This window comes from Gadus morhua, unplaced genomic scaffold, assembly GCF_902167405.1.
Source record: "Gadus morhua unplaced genomic scaffold, gadMor3.0, whole genome shotgun sequence".
Lineage (NCBI taxonomy): Eukaryota > Metazoa > Chordata > Actinopteri > Gadiformes > Gadidae > Gadus > Gadus morhua.
Genome location: NW_021964052.1, coordinates 20,359 through 44,327, shown reverse-complemented (window position 1 = coordinate 44,327; position 23,969 = coordinate 20,359). Strand labels below are relative to the sequence as shown.

The 23,969-nt window shown below is 44.4% G+C and overlaps 1 protein-coding gene, 3 long non-coding RNA genes, 7 other non-coding genes and 2 pseudogenes across 11 annotated transcripts; 3 read left to right on the top strand and 10 right to left on the bottom strand.

Annotated features, from left to right (window-relative positions):
* Positions 1-11: 11 nt before the first annotated feature.
* On the bottom strand, positions 12-202 carry LOC115538963 (U2 spliceosomal RNA). The gene has a single exon (XR_003975626.1). It is a non-coding gene; the product is annotated as a U2 spliceosomal RNA (small nuclear RNA).
* A 352-nt stretch (positions 203-554) lies between these two features.
* On the top strand, positions 555-2,467 carry LOC115538955 (uncharacterized). Its single transcript, XR_003975620.1, has 3 exons — positions 555-637; positions 1,202-1,774; positions 1,875-2,467. It is a non-coding gene; the product is annotated as an uncharacterized LOC115538955 (long non-coding RNA).
* A 2,408-nt stretch (positions 2,468-4,875) lies between these two features.
* LOC115538965 (uncharacterized) lies at positions 4,876-4,989 on the bottom strand (annotated as a pseudogene).
* A 341-nt stretch (positions 4,990-5,330) lies between these two features.
* Positions 5,331-5,495, bottom strand: LOC115538960 (U1 spliceosomal RNA). The gene has a single exon (XR_003975623.1). It is a non-coding gene; the product is annotated as a U1 spliceosomal RNA (small nuclear RNA).
* A 344-nt stretch (positions 5,496-5,839) lies between these two features.
* LOC115538962 (U2 spliceosomal RNA) lies at positions 5,840-6,030 on the bottom strand. Its single transcript, XR_003975625.1, has one exon. It is a non-coding gene; the product is annotated as a U2 spliceosomal RNA (small nuclear RNA).
* Positions 6,031-6,382: 352 nt separating this feature from the next.
* Positions 6,383-8,285, top strand: LOC115538956 (uncharacterized). The gene is made up of 3 exons (XR_003975621.1): positions 6,383-6,465; positions 7,029-7,601; positions 7,702-8,285. It is a non-coding gene; the product is annotated as an uncharacterized LOC115538956 (long non-coding RNA).
* Positions 8,286-10,656: 2,371 nt separating this feature from the next.
* LOC115538959 (uncharacterized) lies at positions 10,657-10,770 on the bottom strand (annotated as a pseudogene).
* A 353-nt stretch (positions 10,771-11,123) lies between these two features.
* Positions 11,124-11,288, bottom strand: LOC115538967 (U1 spliceosomal RNA). The gene has a single exon (XR_003975629.1). It is a non-coding gene; the product is annotated as a U1 spliceosomal RNA (small nuclear RNA).
* A 344-nt stretch (positions 11,289-11,632) lies between these two features.
* Positions 11,633-11,823, bottom strand: LOC115538961 (U2 spliceosomal RNA). Its single transcript, XR_003975624.1, has one exon. It is a non-coding gene; the product is annotated as a U2 spliceosomal RNA (small nuclear RNA).
* Positions 11,824-12,175: 352 nt separating this feature from the next.
* Positions 12,176-14,087, top strand: LOC115538957 (uncharacterized). Its single transcript, XR_003975622.1, has 3 exons — positions 12,176-12,258; positions 12,822-13,394; positions 13,495-14,087. It is a non-coding gene; the product is annotated as an uncharacterized LOC115538957 (long non-coding RNA).
* Positions 14,088-16,230: 2,143 nt separating this feature from the next.
* LOC115538954 (uncharacterized) lies at positions 16,231-21,681 on the bottom strand. Its single transcript, XM_030350167.1, has 2 exons — positions 20,979-21,681; positions 16,231-20,897 (listed from the first exon to the last, which is right to left on the bottom strand). Exons 1-2 carry the CDS (start codon positions 21,679-21,681, stop codon positions 20,647-20,649), a joined length of 954 nt encoding a protein of 317 aa, XP_030206027.1. The 3' UTR covers positions 16,231-20,646.
* A 915-nt stretch (positions 21,682-22,596) lies between these two features.
* Positions 22,597-22,761, bottom strand: LOC115538966 (U1 spliceosomal RNA). The gene has a single exon (XR_003975628.1). It is a non-coding gene; the product is annotated as a U1 spliceosomal RNA (small nuclear RNA).
* Positions 22,762-23,105: 344 nt separating this feature from the next.
* Positions 23,106-23,296, bottom strand: LOC115538964 (U2 spliceosomal RNA). Its single transcript, XR_003975627.1, has one exon. It is a non-coding gene; the product is annotated as a U2 spliceosomal RNA (small nuclear RNA).
* Positions 23,297-23,969: the final 673 nt, after the last annotated feature.

Below are 23,969 nucleotides of genomic sequence, written 5' to 3'. Positions count from 1 at the left end.
TCACAGTGAGAGAGGGGTGCACCGGTCCTGGAGGTACTGCAATACCAGGTCGATGCGTGGAGTGGACGGGGCAAGCCCCTTTTCCATCTCCCAGTTCCAAAAATCAATTTAATATATGGTCCCCGGGTAGGGGACGTATCAGATATTAAACTGATAAGAACAGATACTACACTTGATCTTAGCCAAAAGGCCGAGAAGCGATGGCCACACATGCTCAGACCAAGAGGCGAGGTTCCCAGACACGTCGCCCCACGTGGCGGTTTAACAGACAACGAAAAAACAAAACAAAAGAATGACCAAGCACCCTGTGTGCGTGTTTGTGTGTATGTGAAAGCTGAAGAAATAAACCGAGGTCGCTACATCTCTTTGCTGCTGCCTGCTGGCAGTGTCACTAGGCCGTCTGCATGTTTCACAAATAGAGTTTGGAGCAGTGGAGGCTTCTATAAGACTACAGGTGAAGCAGTGCTTCACCAAAAAAATGTTAAAAAATAAATAAACCAACAATACTATCGAATACTGCCAAAATGGTGGTGCCCACGATTTCCCCGCCCCAACAACGTCAACACCCGGAACTCTATTGCAGCCAATGAGCTCGAGTTGAAAAAGAAAATAGCTTACAGCACGTGGTTTCACTCAGGTAAATTGTATCCCCTTCACCGTTTGCTAGTTAATAATTCGACCTTTTTTTAAGGTTTGTATTAAGCTGTTTCGATTTTGTAGAAAGAGAAAAGATTTCGACCTTGTCATAACACGGTCGTTGTGTATAAAGGGAAGACGTAGAGGGTGCGTTTTTAGCTGCTGGGTAGACTTCAGTCAACCTATCGCCGTTTTGTCTGCGAGCAACCATATTACTCGTGGGTGGTCTCCTTTTAATCGGGGTAATCTAAGCTTTCCAACGGTGTATGGCATGACTATATGTACCCAGGGGTCGTTGAAATAATAAGCTGATTAATGTGTGTTTTGTAACGATAGCTAGGCGCGGCTAACGACACTGTTTACAATGAGTAAGGGCATACGTCGCATACCTGCAAACGTTTTCTTGGACAATTTGATGTGGATATGTGTTGATTTGGGTAAATGTGACTGTTTAGACAACAGCTGATGCGAGAGCTAAGTGTAACATAAAGCAATTTGGCGACCGTGTTAATCTCTTGTTGCATGGGATGCGCTGCATACCTGGTAAACAGTAGTGTTATTCCAGATCCATGCCATCGCCAGGGAGACCTTTACCTGTGATGTCTGCGGGAAGAGCTTGGCCACTAAACCATCGCTGGTCAGCCATCAACAGCTACACCAGTACCCCAACATCATTTTGTACCGGCAAGGAGAGGCCAGGCTGTACTGTACAGAGGCAGCAAGGTCTGTGGCAGAGGCCCGCAGCAGCACTGTTGTTGACCCTAAATGGCTGGATCTCAAGACAGCAGAGGCGGCTGCCAAGAGGTCGGGGGCTGAGCTGTGGAAAGGTCAGCTGGTCATCACGTTCGGGTAGTACGCCGGTCAGACCTTCAGGTGGCTTGTGGAGAATGATGTCGGCTGGCTGGTGTGGCTGCTGTTCCAGTACTGCCAGCAGGGAGAGCAGAAGGAGCTGCTGAAGTGGCAGAAGGAGCGACTGCTCCTTCGGCCACAAGGTGACTCCTCACCTGAAAGTGCTGTCGGACGCACCGTTCCCGGAGGCTCCTGCGCTGCCAACATCCCTCCCTCCGCCAGACCGGCCTCAGGTCCAGTACCGGCTCATCTATCACGAGGCTGGAAAGAGACGTGGTGAGAAGCGGAGGTAAGTTGTCATAAGCACTTTGTTTCACCTGTTGGCTGTGGAAAGCAAATAGCACACACGTCATATCAATACTGATCACATGTGTATTTTATGTTTCCAGATTATTTGTTGATGAGCCACAGCCTGTGACTCCCGCGAACCGACCCGTTCAGCCCACTGGGTTGTCGTCCTCCACCCGGCCGAAGCCTGCTGCGCTCACCCCCATTCTGCCGAGGCCTTCTGCGCCTACCCACCTCCAGCCGAGGCCACCCGCTGCGTTGACCTACGGCCCACCCCCTGTGTCGGCAGCACCCATACTGCAGGTCTTCCCCGCACAGCCACAGGCGCCCTCCGTCCTGTTTCGTGGGACATCCTGCAGCCAGAGCTTTGTCCCTCCTGCACCAACAGTCAAGGCATTCATGCCTAACAAGTCCTCAAGGCCATGTGGGGCTTGCCACATGCCAAACTGTGGTGGACAGTGGAAGAGGTACAACCCTTTCAAGGACAAAGTGGCTGGAAGCATTCAGAAAATGTTTTCCTACTGTCCATCCACTAGGAAGTCCACTACCCCTGGCTTCGACAATGTGGTGTATGACAACTTTGAACTCTTTAAGAGTGTCGTGGATGCAGAGTTGGAAAGGAGGACTGTGTGTGTGTGTGTGTGTGTGTGTGTGTGTGTGTGTGTGTGTGTGTGTGTGTGTGTGTGTGTGTGTGTGTGTGTGTGTGTGTGTTTGTGAATAACTTACCTCTGTGATGCCACTGTTCCTGTGCCATCTGTAAGAGAGAGAAAGAGGCTTGTTTGTGTGTGTTTGTCTCTGTCTTTGTGTGGGTTATTAAAGTGCTTCAGCAAGCACTATCTATTTATTTATATCGTTCAAAAAAATGCAAAAAAACTTATAAAAAACTTTGTAGTATCCATTCTGGTCTATTTTCAATATCAAGGCCAATCTTTTTAACCTTAATTAGTTCCAATCTAACACAATCAGTTTACATACCCTTTAGTGGTTGTTCATGTTCAGATAATCTGTGTTTTTGTCATGCATGTTGTTTGTCTTTGTCAGCTTCATGTGTTTGTGATGTTTGTATGTATTTGTCTGCTTCAGTTTTAACAAAAGTTTGCTAAAGAAAACACAAAAAAACACAAAAGGGAGGAACAGCTTGAGCCTTTATTTGTTGATTGGTCACCTGAGTCTTTGGATAATCATGTTCATTATTGCACTTTAGCCTGTACAAGCCAATTGTTGAGTTGTATCTTAAAGGGGTAGTTCGGAATTTTGGACATAGGGCCTGATTCCGAAGTGAGCATTGGTATTCTATATCACTGGAGACAGTTTTCAACACATTTCATTCAGTCCTTCTAGTTGCAGAGTTCGCTCGTGCTAGGCTAGCGCAAGTCAACGGGCAATGCTAGCCTGCAATTAAAAACAGTCTTACCCACTCCACAGTACACCCGAGGTAAATCAATTATAACGACAGACTATACATCTAAATGTCTGTTTATAGAATAATGTTAGAAATAAAACCAACCTTGCATTGCATTGCATTTTGAGGGAATTGCGGGGTCTCAGCAGCAGTGTTTATATTCCTGTACGTAGGCTACGGCAGCGGCGGACTGATACCTAGGTTACCTGCCGCTGTCATTGCTACAAACGCAGAGTACAGTGAACGAAGGAATTCTACAAGCGTATTAAATTAACAAGATATGGCCACGTTTGGAGGAGTTAGCGATGCATCTGCTTTTGAAGACGATTATGAGGAATTTGTTGTATCCAACGAACCGTACATGTACGAGCCGGTGTTTTGATGTCAAAGCCAGCAGCAACAAGCCACAGTTGAGTCCTTTCTGGATCTCGCACTGGAAATTGGTGGAAACTTTGTGGTGCCCATCTGTACCGTTTATTTCTACAATTTCTAAAAGCACACTGAACCATCATGTTGCCTAGTCGTTCAATTGCGCTTCTGTCCCACGCTTCTCTGTTTACGTTCTTCTGTCGTGATTCGGTTACAAACCTAACCAGCGCATAGTAGAATTCCGCTTCTGCTGAGAAAGTAGTCCCTCGATGATTCATGCGATGCATGGTTAGTTTTATTTCTAACGTTATTCTATCAACACAGACATTTAGATGTATAGTCTGTCGTTATAATTGATTTACCTCGGGTGTACTGTGGAGTGGGTAAGACTGCTTTTAATAGCAGGCTAGCATTGCCCGTTGACTTGCGCTAGCCTAGCACGAGCGAACTCTGCAACTAGAAGGACTGAATGAAATGTGTTGAAAACTGTCTCCAGTGATATAGAATACCAATGCTCACTTCGGAATCAGGCCCTATGTCCAAAATTCCGAACTACCCCTTTAAGTACTAGTGTGTGTTCTTCAATTGTTGAGATTTTTGCATTATTATTAATGTTATTTATATGTGCCTTTCCTTTTGATGTGTGCATGTCTGTCAGCTCCATGTTTAACTAAATGTTTGCAAATGGTAGTACATGTTTGTCTCTCGTCTCATGCTCTCGTGTTCTCGCCTGTAGATCTGTACCTTGTTGTGGTGGGCGAGCTTTTAATTAAACAGATCTTGTTTACTTGTGTTTTATATGCATTGCCTTTTCAATGAAACCCATTCTGGGTGAAAAATAAAAGTTGTAAAAGAATTTGAGTCTCTGTGTGCTTGGCTTTCACAAGGGGTGGGGTAGTGGAAAGAAAAAACACACCAAAGAAATTAGAAGTCCTTGTGTCTTCTCTCCCGCAACCAGAGGTGTGAATACACCCCCACTTTGCTGGCTGCACTCCCTGTGTGGTCAAAATAATGAGTTCTGTGAATGGCTCTGTCATCCAGACAAAGTGAGTGCACTGAATACATTCTTATTATTTTTCTTAATTCAGCCCAAAAATGTAACAATTAAACACTTTTCCACTTGATAATATGAATCTCATCAGCTACATCAACTCAAAGTATGAAAATAATAAACAAAACATTCAGCAGACTAGCGGATTTTGATAATCTAGGCCTTGCACATAATATTTCTGGAAATAAAACCTCCCACCGGTGGCCACCACATGGAGCCGTCCGTTTTGATTCTCGATCCTTTATGAGCGATCCCTGGGTTGAGGGATAGGGACTTTGGGGGGTCATCAGCCATTCCCAGGGGGTCACCCATCCAAGTACTAACCAGGCCGGACCCTGCTTAGCCTCCGAGATCAGACGAGATCGGGCGTGCTCAGGGTGGTATGGCCGTAACCAAGAATTGTCGGGACCATATTAGTATTTATACAAGAGGAGCACGTAAGGAGTGAGAGTTCTACCATGGCCAGAGACGGGACTTGTACAGAAACAATGATTGGATCCATAATGAATGAAAGAAATTAATGAATGAATGAATGAATGAATGAATGAATGAATGCATGAATGAATGCGTTATTCCAGACTCAGAGTTCCATATTTGAACGCAATGCATTACACTGCTTGGGCGTCATCGTTTGCGTGATCTTTTGAAGAAACGTAGCGATGCAAAACATGGTATGGACTACAATATAGCACGATGAAGCCATTCATAGCTATTATTTCTTTAGAACAACATGATCAGGGGAGAGCGCGAACGCAGTCCCCCACTACCAGAAATTATGCAATCGAGATTCCCACATTTGGGGAATTCGCACGGGTCAGCAACAGCCTCAGTGCAATGGCTGAGCCTCGCTATGGGTGAACCACCTTCTTGATCATGGTATCTCCCTTGCCAGGTAAGTATGAGTTGAACACGTTCAGGTGGGCTGAACGATGCCCACGCGTGTTCCCGTGGAGAACGGTTGCAAAGCATTCGGAGATGTCTAGACTTTAATAAACACTGTAGACCACCGGTCACACGATGACAGGCGAATCTGAAATCAGCGAGATGGAAGCATAACGAAAGGAAACCTGGAGATCCGAGTTATCGACACGCCACAGAAAGAATCCTTTTTTCTTTCTTAAACAACAGAATATCGTTGGAATAATTGTAAACAGTGCGTTTATGAATTGTAAATGACACTTTATTGTCTACAGGCGGACGGTTGTACTCTCAGGAGGAGTTTAGTTTTGTTTTTCACAGTGAGAGAGGGGTGCACCGGTCCTGGAGGTACTGCAATACCAGGTCGATGCGTGGAGTGGACGGGGCAAGCCCCTTTTCCATCTCCCAGTTCCAAAAATCAATTTAATATATGGTCCCCGGGTAGGGGACGTATCAGATATTAAACTGATAAGAACAGATACTACACTTGATCTTAGCCAAAAGGCCGAGAAGCGATGGCCACACATGCTCAGACCAAGAGGCGAGGTTCCCAGACACGTCGCCCCACGTGGCGGTTTAACAGACAACGAAAAAACAAAACAAAAGAATGACCAAGCACCCTGTGTGCGTGTTTGTGTGTATGTGAAAGCTGAAGAAATAAACCGAGGTCGCTACATCTCTTTGCTGCTGCCTGCTGGCAGTGTCACTAGGCCGTCTGCATGTTTCACAAATAGAGTTTGGAGCAGTGGAGGCTTCTATAAGACTACAGGTGAAGCAGTGCTTCACCAAAAAAATGTTAAAAAATAAATAAACCAACAATACTATCGAATACTGCCAAAATGGTGGTGCCCACGATTTCCCCGCCCCAACAACGTCAACACCCGGAACTCTATTGCAGCCAATGAGCTCGAGTTGAAAAAGAAAATAGCTTACAGCACGTGGTTTCACTCAGGTAAATTGTATCCCCTTCACCGTTTGCTAGTTAATAATTCGACCTTTTTTTAAGGTTTGTATTAAGCTGTTTCGATTTTGTAGAAAGAGAAAAGATTTCGACCTTGTCATAACACGGTCGTTGTGTATAAAGGGAAGACGTAGAGGGTGCGTTTTTAGCTGCTGGGTAGACTTCAGTCAACCTATCGCCGTTTTGTCTGCGAGCAACCATATTACTCGTGGGTGGTCTCCTTTTAATCGGGGTAATCTAAGCTTTCCAACGGTGTATGGCATGACTATATGTACCCAGGGGTCGTTGAAATAATAAGCTGATTAATGTGTGTTTTGTAACGATAGCTAGGCGCGGCTAACGACACTGTTTACAATGAGTAAGGGCATACGTCGCATACCTGCAAACGTTTTCTTGGACAATTTGATGTGGATATGTGTTGATTTGGGTAAATGTGACTGTTTAGACAACAGCTGATGCGAGACTAAGTGTAACATAAAGCAATTTGGCGACCGTGTTAATCTCTTGTTGCATGGGATGCGCTGCATACCTGGTAAACAGTAGTGTTATTCCAGATCCATGCCATCGCCAGGGAGACCTTTACCTGTGATGTCTGCGGGAAGAGCTTGGCCACTAAACCATCGCTGGTCAGCCATCAACAGCTACACCAGTACCCCAACATCATTTTGTACCGGCAAGGAGAGGCCAGGCTGTACTGTACAGAGGCAGCAAGGTCTGTGGCAGAGGCCCGCAGCAGCACTGTTGTTGACCCTAAATGGCTGGATCTCAAGACAGCAGAGGCGGCTGCCAAGAGGTCGGGGGCTGAGCTGTGGAAAGGTCAGCTGGTCATCACGTTCGGGTAGTACGCCGGTCAGACCTTCAGGTGGCTTGTGGAGAATGATGTCGGCTGGCTGGTGTGGCTGCTGTTCCAGTACTGCCAGCAGGGAGAGCAGAACGAGCTGCTGAAGTGGCAGAAGGAGCGACTGCTCCTTCGGCCACAAGGTGACTCCTCACCTGAAAGTGCTGTCGGACGCACCGTTCCCGGAGGCTCCTGCGCTGCCAACATCCCTCCCTCCGCCAGACCGGCCTCAGGTCCAGTACCGGCTCATCCATCACGAGGCTGGAAAGAGACGTGGTGAGAAGCGGAGGTAAGTTGTCATAAGCACTTTGTTTCACCTGTTGGCTGTGGAAAGCAAATAGCACACACGTCATATCAATACTGATCACATGTGTATTTTATGTTTCCAGATTATTTGTTGATGAGCCACAGCCTGTGACTCCCGCGAACCGACCCGTTCAGCCCACTGGGTTGTCGTCCTCCACCCGGCCGAAGCCTGCTGCGCTCACCCCCATTCTGCCGAGGCCTTCTGCGCCTACCCACCTCCAGCCGAGGCCACCCGCTGCGTTGACCTACGGCCCACCCCCTGTGTCGGCAGCACCCATACTGCAGGTCTTCCCCGCACAGCCACAGGCGCCCTCCGTCCTGTTTCGTGGGACATCCTGCAGCCAGAGCTTTGTCCCTCCTGCACCAACAGTCAAGGCATTCATGCCTAACAAGTCCTCAAGGCCATGTGGGGCTTGCCACATGCCAAACTGTGGTGGACAGTGGAAGAGGTACAACCCTTTCAAGGACAAAGTGGCTGGAAGCATTCAGAAAATGTTTTCCTACTGTCCATCCACTAGGAAGTCCACTACCCCTGGCTTCGACAATGTGGTGTATGACAACTTTGAACTCTTTAAGAGTGTCGTGGATGCAGAGTTGGAAAGGAGGACTGTGTGTGTGTGTGTGTGTGTGTGTGTGTGTGTGTGTGTTTGTGAATAACTTACCTCTGTGATGCCACTGTTCCTGTGCCATCTGTAAGAGAGAGAAAGAGGCTTGTTTGTGTGTGTTTGTCTCTGTCTTTGTGTGGGTTATTAAAGTGCTTCAGCAAGCACTATCTATTTATTTATATCGTTCAAAAAAATGCAAAAAAACTTATAAAAAACTTTGTAGTATCCATTCTGGTCTATTTTCAATATCAAGGCCAATCTTTTTAACCTTAATCAGTTCCAATCTAACACAATCAGTTTACATACCCTTTAGTGGTTGTTCATGTTCAGATAATCTGTGTTTTTGTCATGCATGTTGTTTGTCTTTGTCAGCTTCATGTGTTTGTGATGTTTGTATGTATTTGTCTGCTTCAGTTTTAACAAAAGTTTGCTAAAGAAAACACAAAAAAACACAAAAGGGAGGAACAGCTTGAGCCTTTATTTGTTGATTGGTCACCTGAGTCTTTGGATAATCATGTTCATTATTGCACTTTAGCCTGTACAAGCCAATTGTTGACTTGTATCTTAAAGGGGTAGTTCGGAATTTTGGACATAGGGCCTGATTCCGAAGTGAGCATTGGTATTCTATATCACTGGAGACAGTTTTCAACACATTTCATTCAGTCCTTCTAGTTGCAGAGTTCGCTCGTGCTAGGCTAGCGCAAGTCAACGGGCAATGCTAGCCTGCAATTAAAAACAGTCTTACCCACTCCACAGTACACCCGAGGTAAATCAATTATAAAGACAGACTATACATCTAAATGTCTGTTTATAGAATAATGTTAGAAATAAAACCAACCTTGCATTGCATTGCATTTTGAGGGAATTGCGGGGTCTCAGCAGCAGTGTTTATATTCCTGTACGTAGGCTACGGCAGCGGCGGACTGATACCTAGGTTACCTGCCGCTGTCATTGCTACAAACGCAGAGTACAGTGAACGAAGGAATTCTACAAGCGTATTAAATTAACAAGATATGGCCACGTTTGGAGGAGTTAGCGATGCATCTGCTTTTGAAGACGATTATGAGGAATTTGTTGTATCCAACGAACCGTACATGTACGAGCCGGTGTTTTGATGTCAAAGCCAGCAGCAACAAGCCACAGTTGAGTCCTTTCTGGATCTCGCACTGGAAATTGGTGGAAACTTTGTGGTGCCCATCTGTACCGTTTATTTCTACAATTTCTAAAAGCACACTGAACCATCATGTTGCCTAGTCGTTCAATTGCGCTTCTGTCCCACGCTTCTCTGTTTACGTTCTTCTGTCGTGATTCGGTTACAAACCTAACCAGCGCATAGTAGAATTCCGCTTCTGCTGAGAAAGTAGTCCCTCGATGATTCATGCGATGCATGGTTAGTTTTATTTCTAACGTTATTCTATCAACACAGACATTTAGATGTATAGTCTGTCGTTATAATTGATTTACCTCGGGTGTACTGTGGAGTGGGTAAGACTGCTTTTAATAGCAGGCTAGCATTGCCCGTTGACTTGCGCTAGCCTAGCACGAGCGAACTCTGCAACTAGAAGGACTGAATGAAATGTGTTGAAAACTGTCTCCAGTGATATAGAATACCAATGCTCACTTCGGAATCAGGCCCTATGTCCAAAATTCCGAACTACCCCTTTAAGTACAAGTGTGTGTTCTTCAATTGTTGAGATTTTTGCATTATTATTAATGTTATTTATATGTGCCTTTCCTTTTGATGTGTGCATGTCTGTCAGCTCCATGTTTAACTAAATGTTTGCAAATGGTAGTACATGTTTGTCTCTCGTCTCATGCTCTCGTGTTCTCGCCTGTAGATCTGTACCTTGTTGTGGTGGGCGAGCTTTTAATTAAACAGATCTTGTTTACTTGTGTTTTATATGCATTGCCTTTTCAATGAAACCCATTCTGGGTGAAAAATAAAAGTTGTAAAAGAATTTGAGTCTCTGTGTGCTTGGCTTTCACAAGGGGTGGGGTAGTGGAAAGAAAAAACACACCAAAGAAATTAGAAGTCCTTGTGTCTTCTCTCCCGCAACCAGAGGTGTGAATACACCCCCACTTTGCTGGCTGCACTCCCTGTGTGGTCAAAATAATGAGTTCTGTGAATGGCTCTGTCATCCAGACAAAGTGAGTGCACTGAATACATTCTCATTATTTTTCTTAATTCAGCCCAAAAATGTAACAATTAAACACTTTTCCACTTGATAATATGAATCTCATCAGCTACATCAACTCAAAGTATGAAAATAATAAACAAAACATTCAGCAGACTAGCGGATTTTGATAATCTAGGCCTTGCACATAATATTTCTGGAAATAAAACCTCCCACCGGTGGCCACCACATGGAGCCGTCCGTTTTGATTCTCGATCCTTTATGAGCGATCCCTGGGTTGAGGGATAGGGACTTTGGGGGGTCATCAGCCATTCCCAGGGGGTCACCCATCCAAGTACTAACCAGGCCGGACCCTGCTTAGCCTCCGAGATCAGACGAGATCGGGCGTGCTCAGGGTGGTATGGCCGTAACCAAGAATTGTCGGGACCATATTAGTATTTATACAAGAGGAGCACGTAAGGAGTGAGAGTTCTACCATGGCCAGAGACGGGACTTGTACAGAAACAATGATTGGATCCATAATGAATGAAAGAAATTAATGAATGAATGAATGAATGAATGAATGAATGAATGAATGAATGAATGAATGAATGAATGCGTTATTCCAGACTCAGAGTTCCATATTTGAACGCAATGCATTACACTGCTTGGGCGTCATCGTTTGCGTGATCTTTTGAAGAAACGTAGCGATGCAAAACATGGTATGGACTACAATATAGCACGATGAAGCCATTCATAGCTATTATTTATTTAGAACAACATGATCAGGGGAGAGCGCGAACGCAGTCCCCCACTACCAGAAATTATGCAATCGAGATTCCCACATTTGGGGAATTCGCACGGGTCAGCAACAGCCTCAGTGCAATGGCTGAGCCTCGCTATGGGTGAACCACCTTCTTGATCATGGTATCTCCCTTGCCAGGTAAGTATGAGTTGAACACGTTCAGGTGGGCTGAACGATGCCCACGCGTGTTCCCGTGGAGAACGGTTGCAAAGCATTCGGAGATGTCTAGACTTTAATAAACACTGTAGACCACCGGTCACACGATGACAGGCGAATCTGAAATCAGCGAGATGGAAGCATAACGAAAGGAAACCTGGAGATCCGAGTTATCGACACGCCACAGAAAGAATCCTTTTTTCTTTCTTAAACAACAGAATATCGTTGGAATAATTGTAAACAGTGCGTTTATGAATTGTAAATGACACTTTATTGCCTACAGGCGGACGGGTGTACTCTCAGGAGGAGTTTAGTTTTGTTTTTCACAGTGAGAGAGGGGTGCACCGGTCCTGGAGGTACTGCAATACCAGGTCGATGCGTGGAGTGGACGGGGCAAGCCCCTTTTCCATCTCCCAGTTCCAAAAATCAATTTAATATATGGTCCCCGGGTAGGGGACGTATCAGATATTAAACTGATAAGAACAGATACTACACTTGATCTTAGCCAAAAGGCCGAGAAGCGATGGCCACACATGCTCAGACCAAGAGGCGAGGTTCCCAGACACGTCGCCCCACGTGGCGGTTTAACAGACAACGAAAAAACAAAACAAAAGAATGACCAAGCACCCTGTGTGCGTGTTTGTGTGTATGTGAAAGCTGAAGAAATAAACCGAGGTCGCTACATCTCTTTGCTGCTGCCTGCTGGCAGTGTCACTAGGCCGTCTGCATGTTTCACAAATAGAGTTTGGAGCAGTGGAGGCTTCTATAAGACTACAGGTGAAGCAGTGCTTCACCAAAAAAATGTTAAAAAATAAATAAACCAACAATACTATCGAATACTGCCAAAATGGTGGTGCCCACGATTTCCCCGCCCCAACAACGTCAACACCCGGAACTCTATTGCAGCCAATGAGCTCGAGTTGAAAAAGAAAATAGCTTACAGCACGTGGTTTCACTCAGGTAAATTGTATCCCCTTCACCGTTTGCTAGTTAATAATTCGACCTTTTTTTAAGGTTTGTATTAAGCTGTTTCGATTTTGTAGAAAGAGAAAAGATTTCGACCTTGTCATAACACGGTCGTTGTGTATAAAGGGAAGACGTAGAGGGTGCGTTTTTAGCTGCAGGGTAGACTTCAGTCAACCTATCGCCGTTTTGTCTGCGAGCAACCATATTACTCGTGGGTGGTCTCCTTTTAATCGGGGTAATCTAAGCTTTCCAACGGTGTATGGCATGACTATATGTACCCAGGGGTCGTTGAAATAATAAGCTGATTAATGTGTGTTTTGTAACGATAGCTAGGCGCGGCTAACGACACTGTTTACAATGAGTAAGGGCATACGTCGCATACCTGCAAACGTTTTCTTGGACAATTTGATGTGGATATGTGTTGATTTGGGTAAATGTGACTGTTTAGACAACAGCTGATGCGAGAGTAAGTGTAACATAAAGCAATTTGGCGACCGTGTTAATCTCTTGTTGCATGGGATGCGCTGCATACCTGGTAAACAGTAGTGTTATTCCAGATCCATGCCATCGCCAGGGAGACCTTTACCTGTGATGTCTGCGGGAAGAGCTTGGCCACTAAACCATCGCTGGTCAGCCATCAACAGCTACACCAGTACCCCAACATCATTTTGTACCGGCAAGGAGAGGCCAGGCTGTACTGTACAGAGGCAGCAAGGTCTGTGGCAGAGGCCCGCAGCAGCACTGTTGTTGACCCTAAATGGCTGGATCTCAAGACAGCAGAGGCGGCTGCCAAGAGGTCGGGGGCTGAGCTGTGGAAAGGTCAGCTGGTCATCACGTTCGGGTAGTACGCCGGTCAGACCTTCAGGTGGCTTGTGGAGAATGATGTCGGCTGGCTGGTGTGGCTGCTGTTCCAGTACTGCCAGCAGGGAGAGCAGAACGAGCTGCTGAAGTGGCAGAAGGAGCGACTGCTCCTTCGGCCACAAGGTGACTCCTCACCTGAAAGTGCTGTCGGACGCACCGTTCCCGGAGGCTCCTGCGCTGCCAACATCCCTCCCTCCGCCAGACCGGCCTCAGGTCCAGTACCGGCTCATCTATCACGAGGCTGGAAAGAGACGTGGTGAGAAGCGGAGGTAAGTTGTCATAAGCACTTTGTTTCACCTGTTGGCTGTGGAAAGCAAATAGCACACACGTCATATCAATACTGATCACATGTGTATTTTATGTTTCCAGATTATTTGTTGATGAGCCACAGCCTGTGACTCCCGCGAACCGACCCGTTCAGCCCACTGGGTTGTCGTCCTCCACCCGGCCGAAGCCTGCTGCGCTCACCCCCATTCTGCCGAGGCCTTCTGCGCCTACCCACCTCCAGCCGAGGCCACCCGCTGCGTTGACCTACGGCCCACCCCCTGTGTCGGCAGCACCCATACTGCAGGTCTTCCCCGCACAGCCACAGGCGCCCTCCGTCCTGTTTCGTGGGACATCCTGCAGCCAGAGCTTTGTCCCTCCTGCACCAACAGTCAAGGCATTCATGCCTAACAAGTCCTCAAGGCCATGTGGGGCTTGCCACATGCCAAACTGTGGTGGACAGTGGAAGAGGTACAACCCTTTCAAGGACAAAGTGGCTGGAAGCATTCAGAAAATGTTTTCCTACTGTCCATCCACTAGGAAGTCCACTACCCCTGGCTTCGACAATGTGGTGTATGACAACTTTGAACTCTTTAAGAGTGTCGTGGATGCAGAGTTGGAAAGGAGGACTGTGTGTGTGTGTGTGTGTGTGTGTGTGTGTGTGTGTGTGTGTGTGTGTGTGTGTGTGTGTGTGTGTGTGTGTGTGTGTGTGTGTGTGTTTGTGAATAACTTACCTCTGTGATGCCACTGTTCCTGTGCCATCTGTAAGAGAGAGAAAGAGGCTTGTTTGTGTGTGTTTGTCTCTGTCTTTGTGTGGGTTATTAAAGTGCTTCAGCAAGCACTATCTATTTATTTATATCGTTCAAAAAAATGCAAAAAAACTTATAAAAAACTTTGTAGTATCCATTCTGGTCTATTTTCAATATCAAGGCCAATCTTTTTAACCTTAATCAGTTCCAATCTAACACAATCAGTTTACATACCCTTTAGTGGTTGTTCATGTTCAGATAATCTGTGTTTTTGTCATGCATGTTGTTTGTCTTTGTCAGCTTCATGTGTTTGTGATGTTTGTATGTATTTGTCTGCTTCAGTTTTAACAAAAGTTTGCTAAAGAAAACACAAAAAAACACAAAAGGGAGGAACAGCTTGAGCCTTTATTTGTTGATTGGTCACCTGAGTCTTTGGATAATCATGTTCATTATTGCACTTTAGCCTGTACAAGCCAATTGTTGACTTGTATCTTAAAGGGGTAGTTCGGAATTTTGGACATAGGGCCTGATTCCGAAGTGAGCATTGGTATTCTATATCACTGGAGACAGTTTTCAACACATTTCATTCAGTCCTTCTAGTTGCAGAGTTCGCTCGTGCTAGGCTAGCGCAAGTCAACGGGCAATGCTAGCCTGCAATTAAAAACAGTCTTACCCACTCCACAGTACACCCGAGGTAAATCAATTATAACGACAGACTATACATCTAAATGTCTGTTTATAGAATAATGTTAGAAATAAAACCAACCTTGCATTGCATTGCATTTTGAGGGAATTGCGGGGTCTCAGCAGCAGTGTTTATATTCCTGTACGTAGGCTACGGCAGCGGCGGACTGATACCTAGGTTACCTGCCGCTGTCATTGCTACAAACGCAGAGTACAGTGAACGAAGGAATTCTACAAGCGTATTAAATTAACAAGATATGGCCACGTTTGGAGGAGTTAGCGATGCATCTGCTTTTGAAGACGATTATGAGGAATTTGTTGTATCCAACGAACCGTACATGTACGAGCCGGTGTTTTGATGTCAAAGCCAGCAGCAACAAGCCACAGTTGAGTCCTTTCTGGATCTCGCACTGGAAATTGGTGGAAACTTTGTGGTGCCCATCTGTACCGTTTATTTCTACAATTTCTAAAAGCACACTGAACCATCATGTTGCCTAGTCGTTCAATTGCGCTTCTGTCCCACGCTTCTCTGTTTACGTTCTTCTGTCGTGATTCGGTTACAAACCTAACCAGCGCATAGTAGAATTCCGCTTCTGCTGAGAAAGTAGTCCCTCGATGATTCATGCGATGCATGGTTAGTTTTATTTCTAACGTTATTCTATCAACACAGACATTTAGATGTATAGTCTGTCGTTATAATTGATTTACCTCGGGTGTACTGTGGAGTGGGTAAGACTGCTTTTAATAGCAGGCTAGCATTGCCCGTTGACTTGCGCTAGCCTAGCACGAGCGAACTCTGCAACTAGAAGGACTGAATGAAATGTGTTGAAAACTGTCTCCAGTGATATAGAATACCAATGCTCACTTCGGAATCAGGCCCTATGTCCAAAATTCCGAACTACCCCTTTAAGTACAAGTGTGTGTTCTTCAATTGTTGAGATTTTTGCATTATTATTAATGTTATTTATATGTGCCTTTCCTTTTGATGTGTGCATGTCTGTCAGCTCCATGTTTAACTAAATGTTTGCAAATGGTAGTACATGTTTGTCTCTCGTCTCATGCTCTCGTGTTCTCGCCTGTAGATCTGTACCTTGTTGTGGTGGGCGAGCTTTTAATTAAACAGATCTTGTTTACTTGTGTTTTATATGCATTGCCTTTTCAATGAAACCCATTCTGGGTGAAAAATAAAAGTTGTAAAAGAATTTGAGTCTCTGTGTGCTTGGCTTTCACAAGGGGTGGGGTAGTGGAAAGAAAAAACACACCAAAGAAATTAGAAGTCCTTGTGTCTTCTCTCCCGCAACCAGAGGTGTGAATACACCCCCACTTTGCTGGCTGCACTCCCTGTGTGGTCAAAATAATGAGTTCTGTGAATGGCTCTGTCATCCAGACAAAGTGAGTGCACTGAATACATTCTTATTATTTTTCTTAATTCAGCCCAAAAATGTAACAATTAAACACTTTTCCACTTGATAATATGAATCTCATCAGCTACATCAACTCAAAGTATGAAAATAATAAACAAAACATTCAGCAGACTAGCGGATTTTGATAATCTAGGCCTTGCACATAATATTTCTGGAAATAAAACCTCCCACCGGTGGCCACCACATGGAGCCGTCCGTTTTGATTCTCGATCCTTTATGAGCGATCCCTGGGTTGAGGGATAGGGACTTTGGGGGGTCATCAGCCATTCCCAGGGGGTCACCCATCCAAGTACTAACCAGGCCGGACCCTGCTTAGCCTCCGAGATCAGACGAGATCGGGCGTGCTTTTTTTTTTATTTATTTTTTTATTATCAAAAATACCAATTTATATATACAAAAGACATTCATCTGTAAATATTTACACAAAACAATGACATACACCCAGGAATCACATTCATGTTAAGGGATAACAAAACTCAAAAAATGATAAAAAAGAAAGAAAAATAAATCACTTAATAATAACACGTGCGCCTGATAAACATAGAGGCACACTCAGAAATTAAATGCTAGTTTCCCTTCCGATGTTACAGATATAAAGCCACACCCGTCAATAAAACATTCAGCAAAGTCCTCAGCACCATATTTAAAGATCAAACCCACATTTCTCCTGACAACCGATTCAAACAAATCCCACACATGAACCCTTTTCCCCTCAAAATGAGCAAGATTCCTTCTTGACATAATAGCATACCTTACGTGGCTTAACACAAAATTAAACAAACGAACATTCACATCTTTCCTTTTCCCATTTACTCCAAACAGCAACATTTTGTTCCATTCATATGCCTTTACAAAACCCTTTTCCCAGTTTTTAAACAGCATATCCTTTAACTTCAAAACAAAACTACGTAGACAATCACATCGGATATATATATGTAACAAGTCTTCTGGCTCAGTTTCACACACGTCACATTCTCTTTTGTTCTCTTTGTTAATCTGATGCAGCACCGTGTTTACATAGATCCTGTTGTGTCTCGTCATGAAGTCATTGTTTTCACATTCTATTGCATTATATTTGATTTGGAGGTTTTCCCATATCAACTGTACATTCATACCTGGCAGAACCCTCTCCCACATTTGTTCTGATGCCGGTCTTTTCAACAGTTTCGCTATCAGTTCTAAATATATGTTTTTTACTTTTAATTCTTTAAACTCTTTATTTGCATCATTTTTAACAAACACTAGTTTAGGTAAAGGTCCATCCCCTGTCCTCACACACTCTCTCTCAATCAAATACCTCCAGTCTACAGGCATACTCCCCTTAATTATATCATACATTTTTACAATCATATCTCTCCTAGCATCCTCATCCCATTCTCTTACGCAGTCTACCATTGCCTGCCCAGGCAGAAACCCAGGCACAAACTCATAGACCATGTCCTTTACTTGCCTAATTCCTGCATCCATGAAAACCTTATTGTATAGCATTTTGTTGTTATGCTGTATTATAGGATTGAGAAAAACGGGTTTATTCATTACTTCGGTTACATTACTACAGTTGTATGATATGTTGGGTAGGAATTCTCCCCACGCTCTGAACACCTCTTGGTAGAAAAAAGGCACTTTTTCATACATTGGTTCTTTCAAAACCATAAGCAGACTATTCTCTCCACATCTACCAGCCATCTGAACATACATTTTAAAGAATTGTTTCCACCCATAGTCATTCACATCATGGAGATACTTCTTCACTGTTTTAACCCTCAGTGCTTTACGTTTTGTGTCAATGTCCACCAGTTTTAACCCTCCCTCACTGTACCCTGCTATCAACGTTTTGTGGGATATCCTCACACCCTTCCCATCCCACAAGAAGTTTGAAGTCAGCTGATTTAATTCGGATAGAACCCATACCGGAAGATCTAGTGCGCCCAAAACATACACACATTTGGATAATAATAAGGAATTAACAACTATTACCTTACCTTTTAATTTCAATTTCCTCTGCTTCCATGCATTTAAAGTGTGTTTTATCTTATTTATCACTCCTGTCCAAGTGATATCTCTTGCTTCCTTTTCGTTTGGACCTATGTTTACTCCTAAAACTTTGATGCAGTCCACCACTCTAAATGCAATCATACTGTCAACCCTATCCCCCTCCTGACCTATACACATTAGTTCCGATTTTTCTATATTCACTTTAGCCCCTGCTGCCCTCCCATATGTTCCCATGTGTTTCATAATTATATTGATGCTGTCCATATTTTCTACTGTTATTGTCATGTCATCCGCATATTGTTGAATTATATTAATTTTCTCACCTGGTATTTGTATTCCTTTTATATTACTATCCTTTTTTATAAGGACAGCAAAGGGTTCAATAGACATGCTATACAACAGTGCTGATAAAGGACAGCCCTGTCTCACTGACCTCTCCAAAGCAAAGGTGTCCGTCATCAGACCATTACATTTGACCCTACTCTTAGCTTCCTTATACAGCAGCCTGATCCAACTCACTATTCTATCCCCAAACCCAAATTCTTTCATAGTCCGAAACAAGAACTCATGCTCCACTCTATCAAAAGCCTTATTCAAATCTATACTCAACACAATCCCAGACTGTTCTTTCATGTGCCTAACAACGTCCCTAACTGTCCCTATTATATCCGCTATGTCTCTCCCTTCGACACTATATGCCTGTGTCGGTGATATTATTCCTCCCATTACCTTCTTAATCCTATACGCTAAAACCCTCGTTAATATTTTATAGTCACTATTCAATAAACTAATTGGCCTATAATTCCCTAACTCCAACCTACTCCCCCTATTTTTAAATAATATTGTGATTACCCCAGTAGCCATGGATTCTGGAACCATTTGTCCCTCCTCCATGCTTTGATATACCATTAGCAGTATGGGTGCCAACACATCAGCAAACTCTTTGTAGAATTCACTGCTAAGGCCATCTGAACCAGGGCTTTTATTGTTTTTTGCATTTTTAATTGCTATTTGTATTTCTTCTACCGTAATGCCTCTGTCACACATGTCTTGCTCGTCTGCTGATATCCTTGCATCCACACCACTCAAGACCTCATCAATACATACTTTTTCTGTATTCCCTTTTTTATATAAGTTTTTATAGAAGCCTTCCACTGTATTCAAGATGCTAACCAGATCATTTACCTTCTCCCCATTTTCATTCTGTAGTTTGTTTATATAATTATTTTCCTGTTTATTTTTTTCCAGGTTTAGAAAGTACGCTGTGCACCTTTCCCCCTCTACAGCATACTGTACTCTACTCCTTACTATCGCCCCATCACATTTATTTTTCTCAAAAACTTTTAGTTGCCTTCTCAAGTTCATATAATTTTGTATATTATAATTTCCATCTTTGTCTGCTTTCCCTGCTTCTTCGTTTAATTTATTTCGTATCTCTTTCTCTACCTGATCCATTCTAAAGTTCATTTGCTTGGCATAGTATATGCTTTTCTTTTTAACTTTTTCTTTCAAATTTTCCCACCAAATACAAATATTATCTTTGTTTAATCTGTTCTCCATTTCTTCTTTGATACATTTTGCTATCATCTCTTTATATGAATCCTCTCTTAATAAGCTGTTGTTTAGGCACCACATTCCTCCACCTACATTCCTTATACATGCGTCCCTTAACCTCAGCGACAGGATTGCATGATCACTAAGAGTGGTAAAAGTATATTTCACCTCTTTTATTTGGCTAACAATGTTTTCCTTAACTAGGACGAGGTCTATTCTACTCTGCCTAAGGGTCCCCATAACCACCTGCCTCCGCGAAAACACTTTTCGTTCTGCATTTTCCTCCCTCCATACGTCCACCATTTTGTGTTCTGCCATCATGCTTTTCAAAAAGTTCCTTGACCCATCATACCTGTATTTTACATTATTTGAATAATCTAGTCTTGATAATTTTACATTATAGTCACCAACCATCATACAATCTCCCGTGCACAGAACCTCCAAGTCCTCAAAAAAAAACTTTCTCAGTTCCTCCACGTTTGGTGCATATATATTGATTAATTTGTATGTGTTTTTATTGTGGACAAATTCTATCGCTATCACACGTCCATTCCCTCCACAAAAGGTTTGCTTGACACCACTAACAGACCTCTCTCTGACAAGGATTGCCACTCCACATGCCTTCGCACTCCCATTGTCCATAAAAATGGGCCCTTTCCAAAGCTTCCCAAGGGTTTCCACAAGTTCATTATCCCAATGCGTTTCTTGAAGGCACAATATGTCAGATTTACAGAGTTCAATCGTTCTTTCTATTTTGGTCATGTTCCTTAGGCCGTTTGCATTTAAGGATGTTATTATGACCATAGTAATGGTGAAAAGAAAAACACAGCTTTCCATAGATGCTCGATTGTTCATACCTTCTGCTCTTTTGGCTCCCTTTTGTCCCTCCTTTTGATTATTCTCTTCCTGCTGGCTTTCACCGCATCGTAGTCCATCGACTCTCCTTCCTCCGATGTTCTCATCTCCACCACCTCCATGCTCGAATCGTCTGGCTCCTTAGGTGAAGCAGTCGCAGCAGCAGCCCCGCCGTCCCGTGTAGCCTCACTGCAATCCGGGGCCTCCACCTCTCCTGGTCGGCCGCCTCTTCGTTCACTCGCCCGGGCTGAGGGAGTTTTGGGCGCTGTGCTAGCGCCTTCCTCCATACTTTGCCCGGATGCTCCTCCCGTCATGCGACCCGTCTCACCGGACACTCCATCCGCACTGCTGCCGATGGTGGATGGAGTCATTTCACCCCCGCTGGCAGCTCCGGTGTCCTCGTCCTGCTGTCGTTGATCCTCCTCGGACCGGGAAACGCGCTCGCCGCCGCCGGCTGGCTCCGTGTCCACCGTCCTCTCCTCTCCGCGTCTCCCCCCCTGCAAGTCACACTCCCTAGCATAGTGTCCCTGGCGCTTGCATTTATAACAGGTGAAGTCTGGGCATTCTCTTAAAATATGTCCTGGCTGGATGCACAGCCTGCAGACCTTCACCTGCCTGTCATGGATCACACGGAAGTACTCCCCTCCGTCTAGTGTCTCGAACTTTGTTGAGTAGGGCAGTGACTGTACAAGTTCCGTGAATTGTACCTTACAGAACCTTGTCCCGTCCACCACGTCTGTCCCAGGCCATTTCCTTCTTTTGATGGGCGAAATCGCCCTCACGCCCCACGTTGAGAGTTTCTGTCTAATTTCAGCATCAGTGATGTAAGATGGCAAGTTTAGAAATGAAACAACAATTTCATTGCTGCGAACTTCCTTGGCAGTCACCCGAGTGTTTTTGATTTTGAAGCCATCTAATAACCTTGTCTTGCCCTTTCCCTCCTGCATGGTGATCTCGTAAATGTTCTTACTTTTGACCCTGCATGCCAGAACAATCCCACACTTTTCCTTGATTCCCCGCAACAGTTCCATCATGGTAATGTAATCTTCACCGACGGGCTCTACAATCAATGTCAGCTCCTTTTTATAGCCACAATCACCCTCACTTTCTCCCTGTCTCTCTTTATCTCTCCTACCATTCGCCATGCTTGCTTTCTCAATAGGCCTAATAACGGAATTGATCTCCTGGGTTATTCCTTTCTCGCTGGCTTCAATATTTCCAGAATCATTCTCCCGTTCTACATGTGCCAAACTGTTCTTAACTTCCATGTTTTCATTCACAAGTTCTTCCATCCAATCACTAAAAGCATAATCAATCTCGGGTTCTGCATTAATCAAAGTGGCCTTACCTTCTATTTTGTCATTTATTAAAGTATCCATCCAATCACAAAAAGAATGAAACAATCCCCCAAACAGCCAGGCTGCAGGGGAAATGAATCACACATAAAACTATCACAAATGCACCTTATGATTCACAAGCACACGCGGTCCCAACAAACACTCGACTGCTCTCTACTCTCTGCTCACTTCCTGCTTGCGCACCTGAACGGGATCAGACGAGATCGGGCGTGCTCAGGGTGGTATGGCCGTAACCAAGAATTGTCGGGACCATATTAGTATTTATACAAGAGGAGCACGTAAGGAGTGAGAGTTCTACCATGGCCAGAGACGGGACTTGTACAGAAACAATGATTGGATCCATAATGAATGAAAGAAATTAATGAATGAATGAATGAATGAATGAATGAATGAATGAATGAATGAATGAATGAATGAATGCGTTATTCCAGACTCAGAGTTCCATATTTGAACGCAATGCATTACACTGCTTGGGCGTCATCGTTTGCGTGATCTTTTGAAGAAACGTAGCGATGCAAAACATGGTATGGACTACAATATAGCACGATGAAGCCATTCATAGCTATTATTTCTTTAGAACAACATGATCAGGGGAGAGCGCGAACGCAGTCCCCCACTACCAGAAATTATGCAATCGAGATTCCCACATTTGGGGAATTCGCACGGGTCAGCAACAGCCTCAGTGCAATGGCTGAGCCTCGCTATGGGTGAACCACCTTCTTGATCATGGTATCTCCCTTGCCAGGTAAGTATGAGTTGAACACGTTCAGGTGGGCTGAACGATGCCCACGCGTGTTCCCGTGGAGAACGGTTGCAAAGCATTCGGAGATGTCTAGACTTTAATAAACACTGTAGACCACCGGTCACACGATGACAGGCGAATCTGAAATCAGCGAGATGGAAGCATAACGAAAGGAAACCTGGAGATCCGAGTTATCGACACGCCACAGAAAGAATCCTTTTTTCTTTCTTAAACAACAGAATATCGTTGGAATAATTGTAAACAGTGCGTTTATGAATTGTAAATGACACTTTATTGTCTACAGGCGGACGGGTGTACTCTCAGGAGGAGTTTAGTTTTGTTTTTCACAGTGAGAGAGGGGTGCACCGGTCCTGGAGGTACTGCAATACCAGGTCGATGCGTGGAGTGGACGGGGCAAGCCCCTTTTCCATCGCCCAGTTCCAAAAATCAATTTAATATATGGTCCCCGGGTAGGGGACGTATCAGATATTAAACTGATAAGAACAGATACTACACTTGATCTTAGCCAAAAGGCCGAGAAGCGATGGCCACACATGCTCAGACCAAGAGGCGAGGTTCCCAGACACGTCGCCCCACGTGGCGGTTTAACAGACAACGAAAAAACAAAACAAAAGAATGACCAAGCACCCTGTGTGCGTGTTTGTGTGTATGTGAAAGCTGAAGAAATAAACCGAGGTCGCTACATCTCTTTGCTGCTGCCTGCTGGCAGTGTCACTAGGCCGTCTGCATGTTTCACAAATAGAGTTTGGAGCAGTGGAGGCTTCTATAAGACTACAGGTGAAGCAGTGCTTCACCAAAAAAATGTTAAAAAATAAATAAACCAACAATACTATCGAATACTGCCAAAATGGTGGTGCCCACGATTTCCCCGCCCCAACAACGTCAACGACCGGAACTCTATTGCAGCCAATGAGCTCGAGTTGAAAAAGAAAATAGCTTACAGCACGTGGTTTCACTCAGGTAAATTGTATCCCCTTCACCGTTTGCTAGTTAATAATTCGACCTTTTTTTAAGGTTTGTATTAAGCTGTTTCGATTTTGTAGAAAGAGAAAAGATTTCGACCTTGTCATAACACGGTCGTTGTGTATAAAGGGAAGACGTAGAGGGTGCGTTTTTAGCTGCAGGGTAGACTTCAGTCAACCTATCGCCGTTTTGTCTGCGAGCAACCATATTACTCGTGGGTGGTCTCCTTTTAATC

Coding starts and splice junctions, on each gene's coding strand:
- LOC115538954 (XM_030350167.1), bottom strand. CDS start 21,681: ATGGAACTGTTGCGGGGAATCAAGGAAAAGTGTGGGATTGTTCTGGCA. Junction 20,898..20,978: donor CAGTGCGGATGGAGTGTCCG/GTGAGACGGGTC, acceptor AAACTCCCTCAG/CCCGGGCGAGTGAACGAAGA.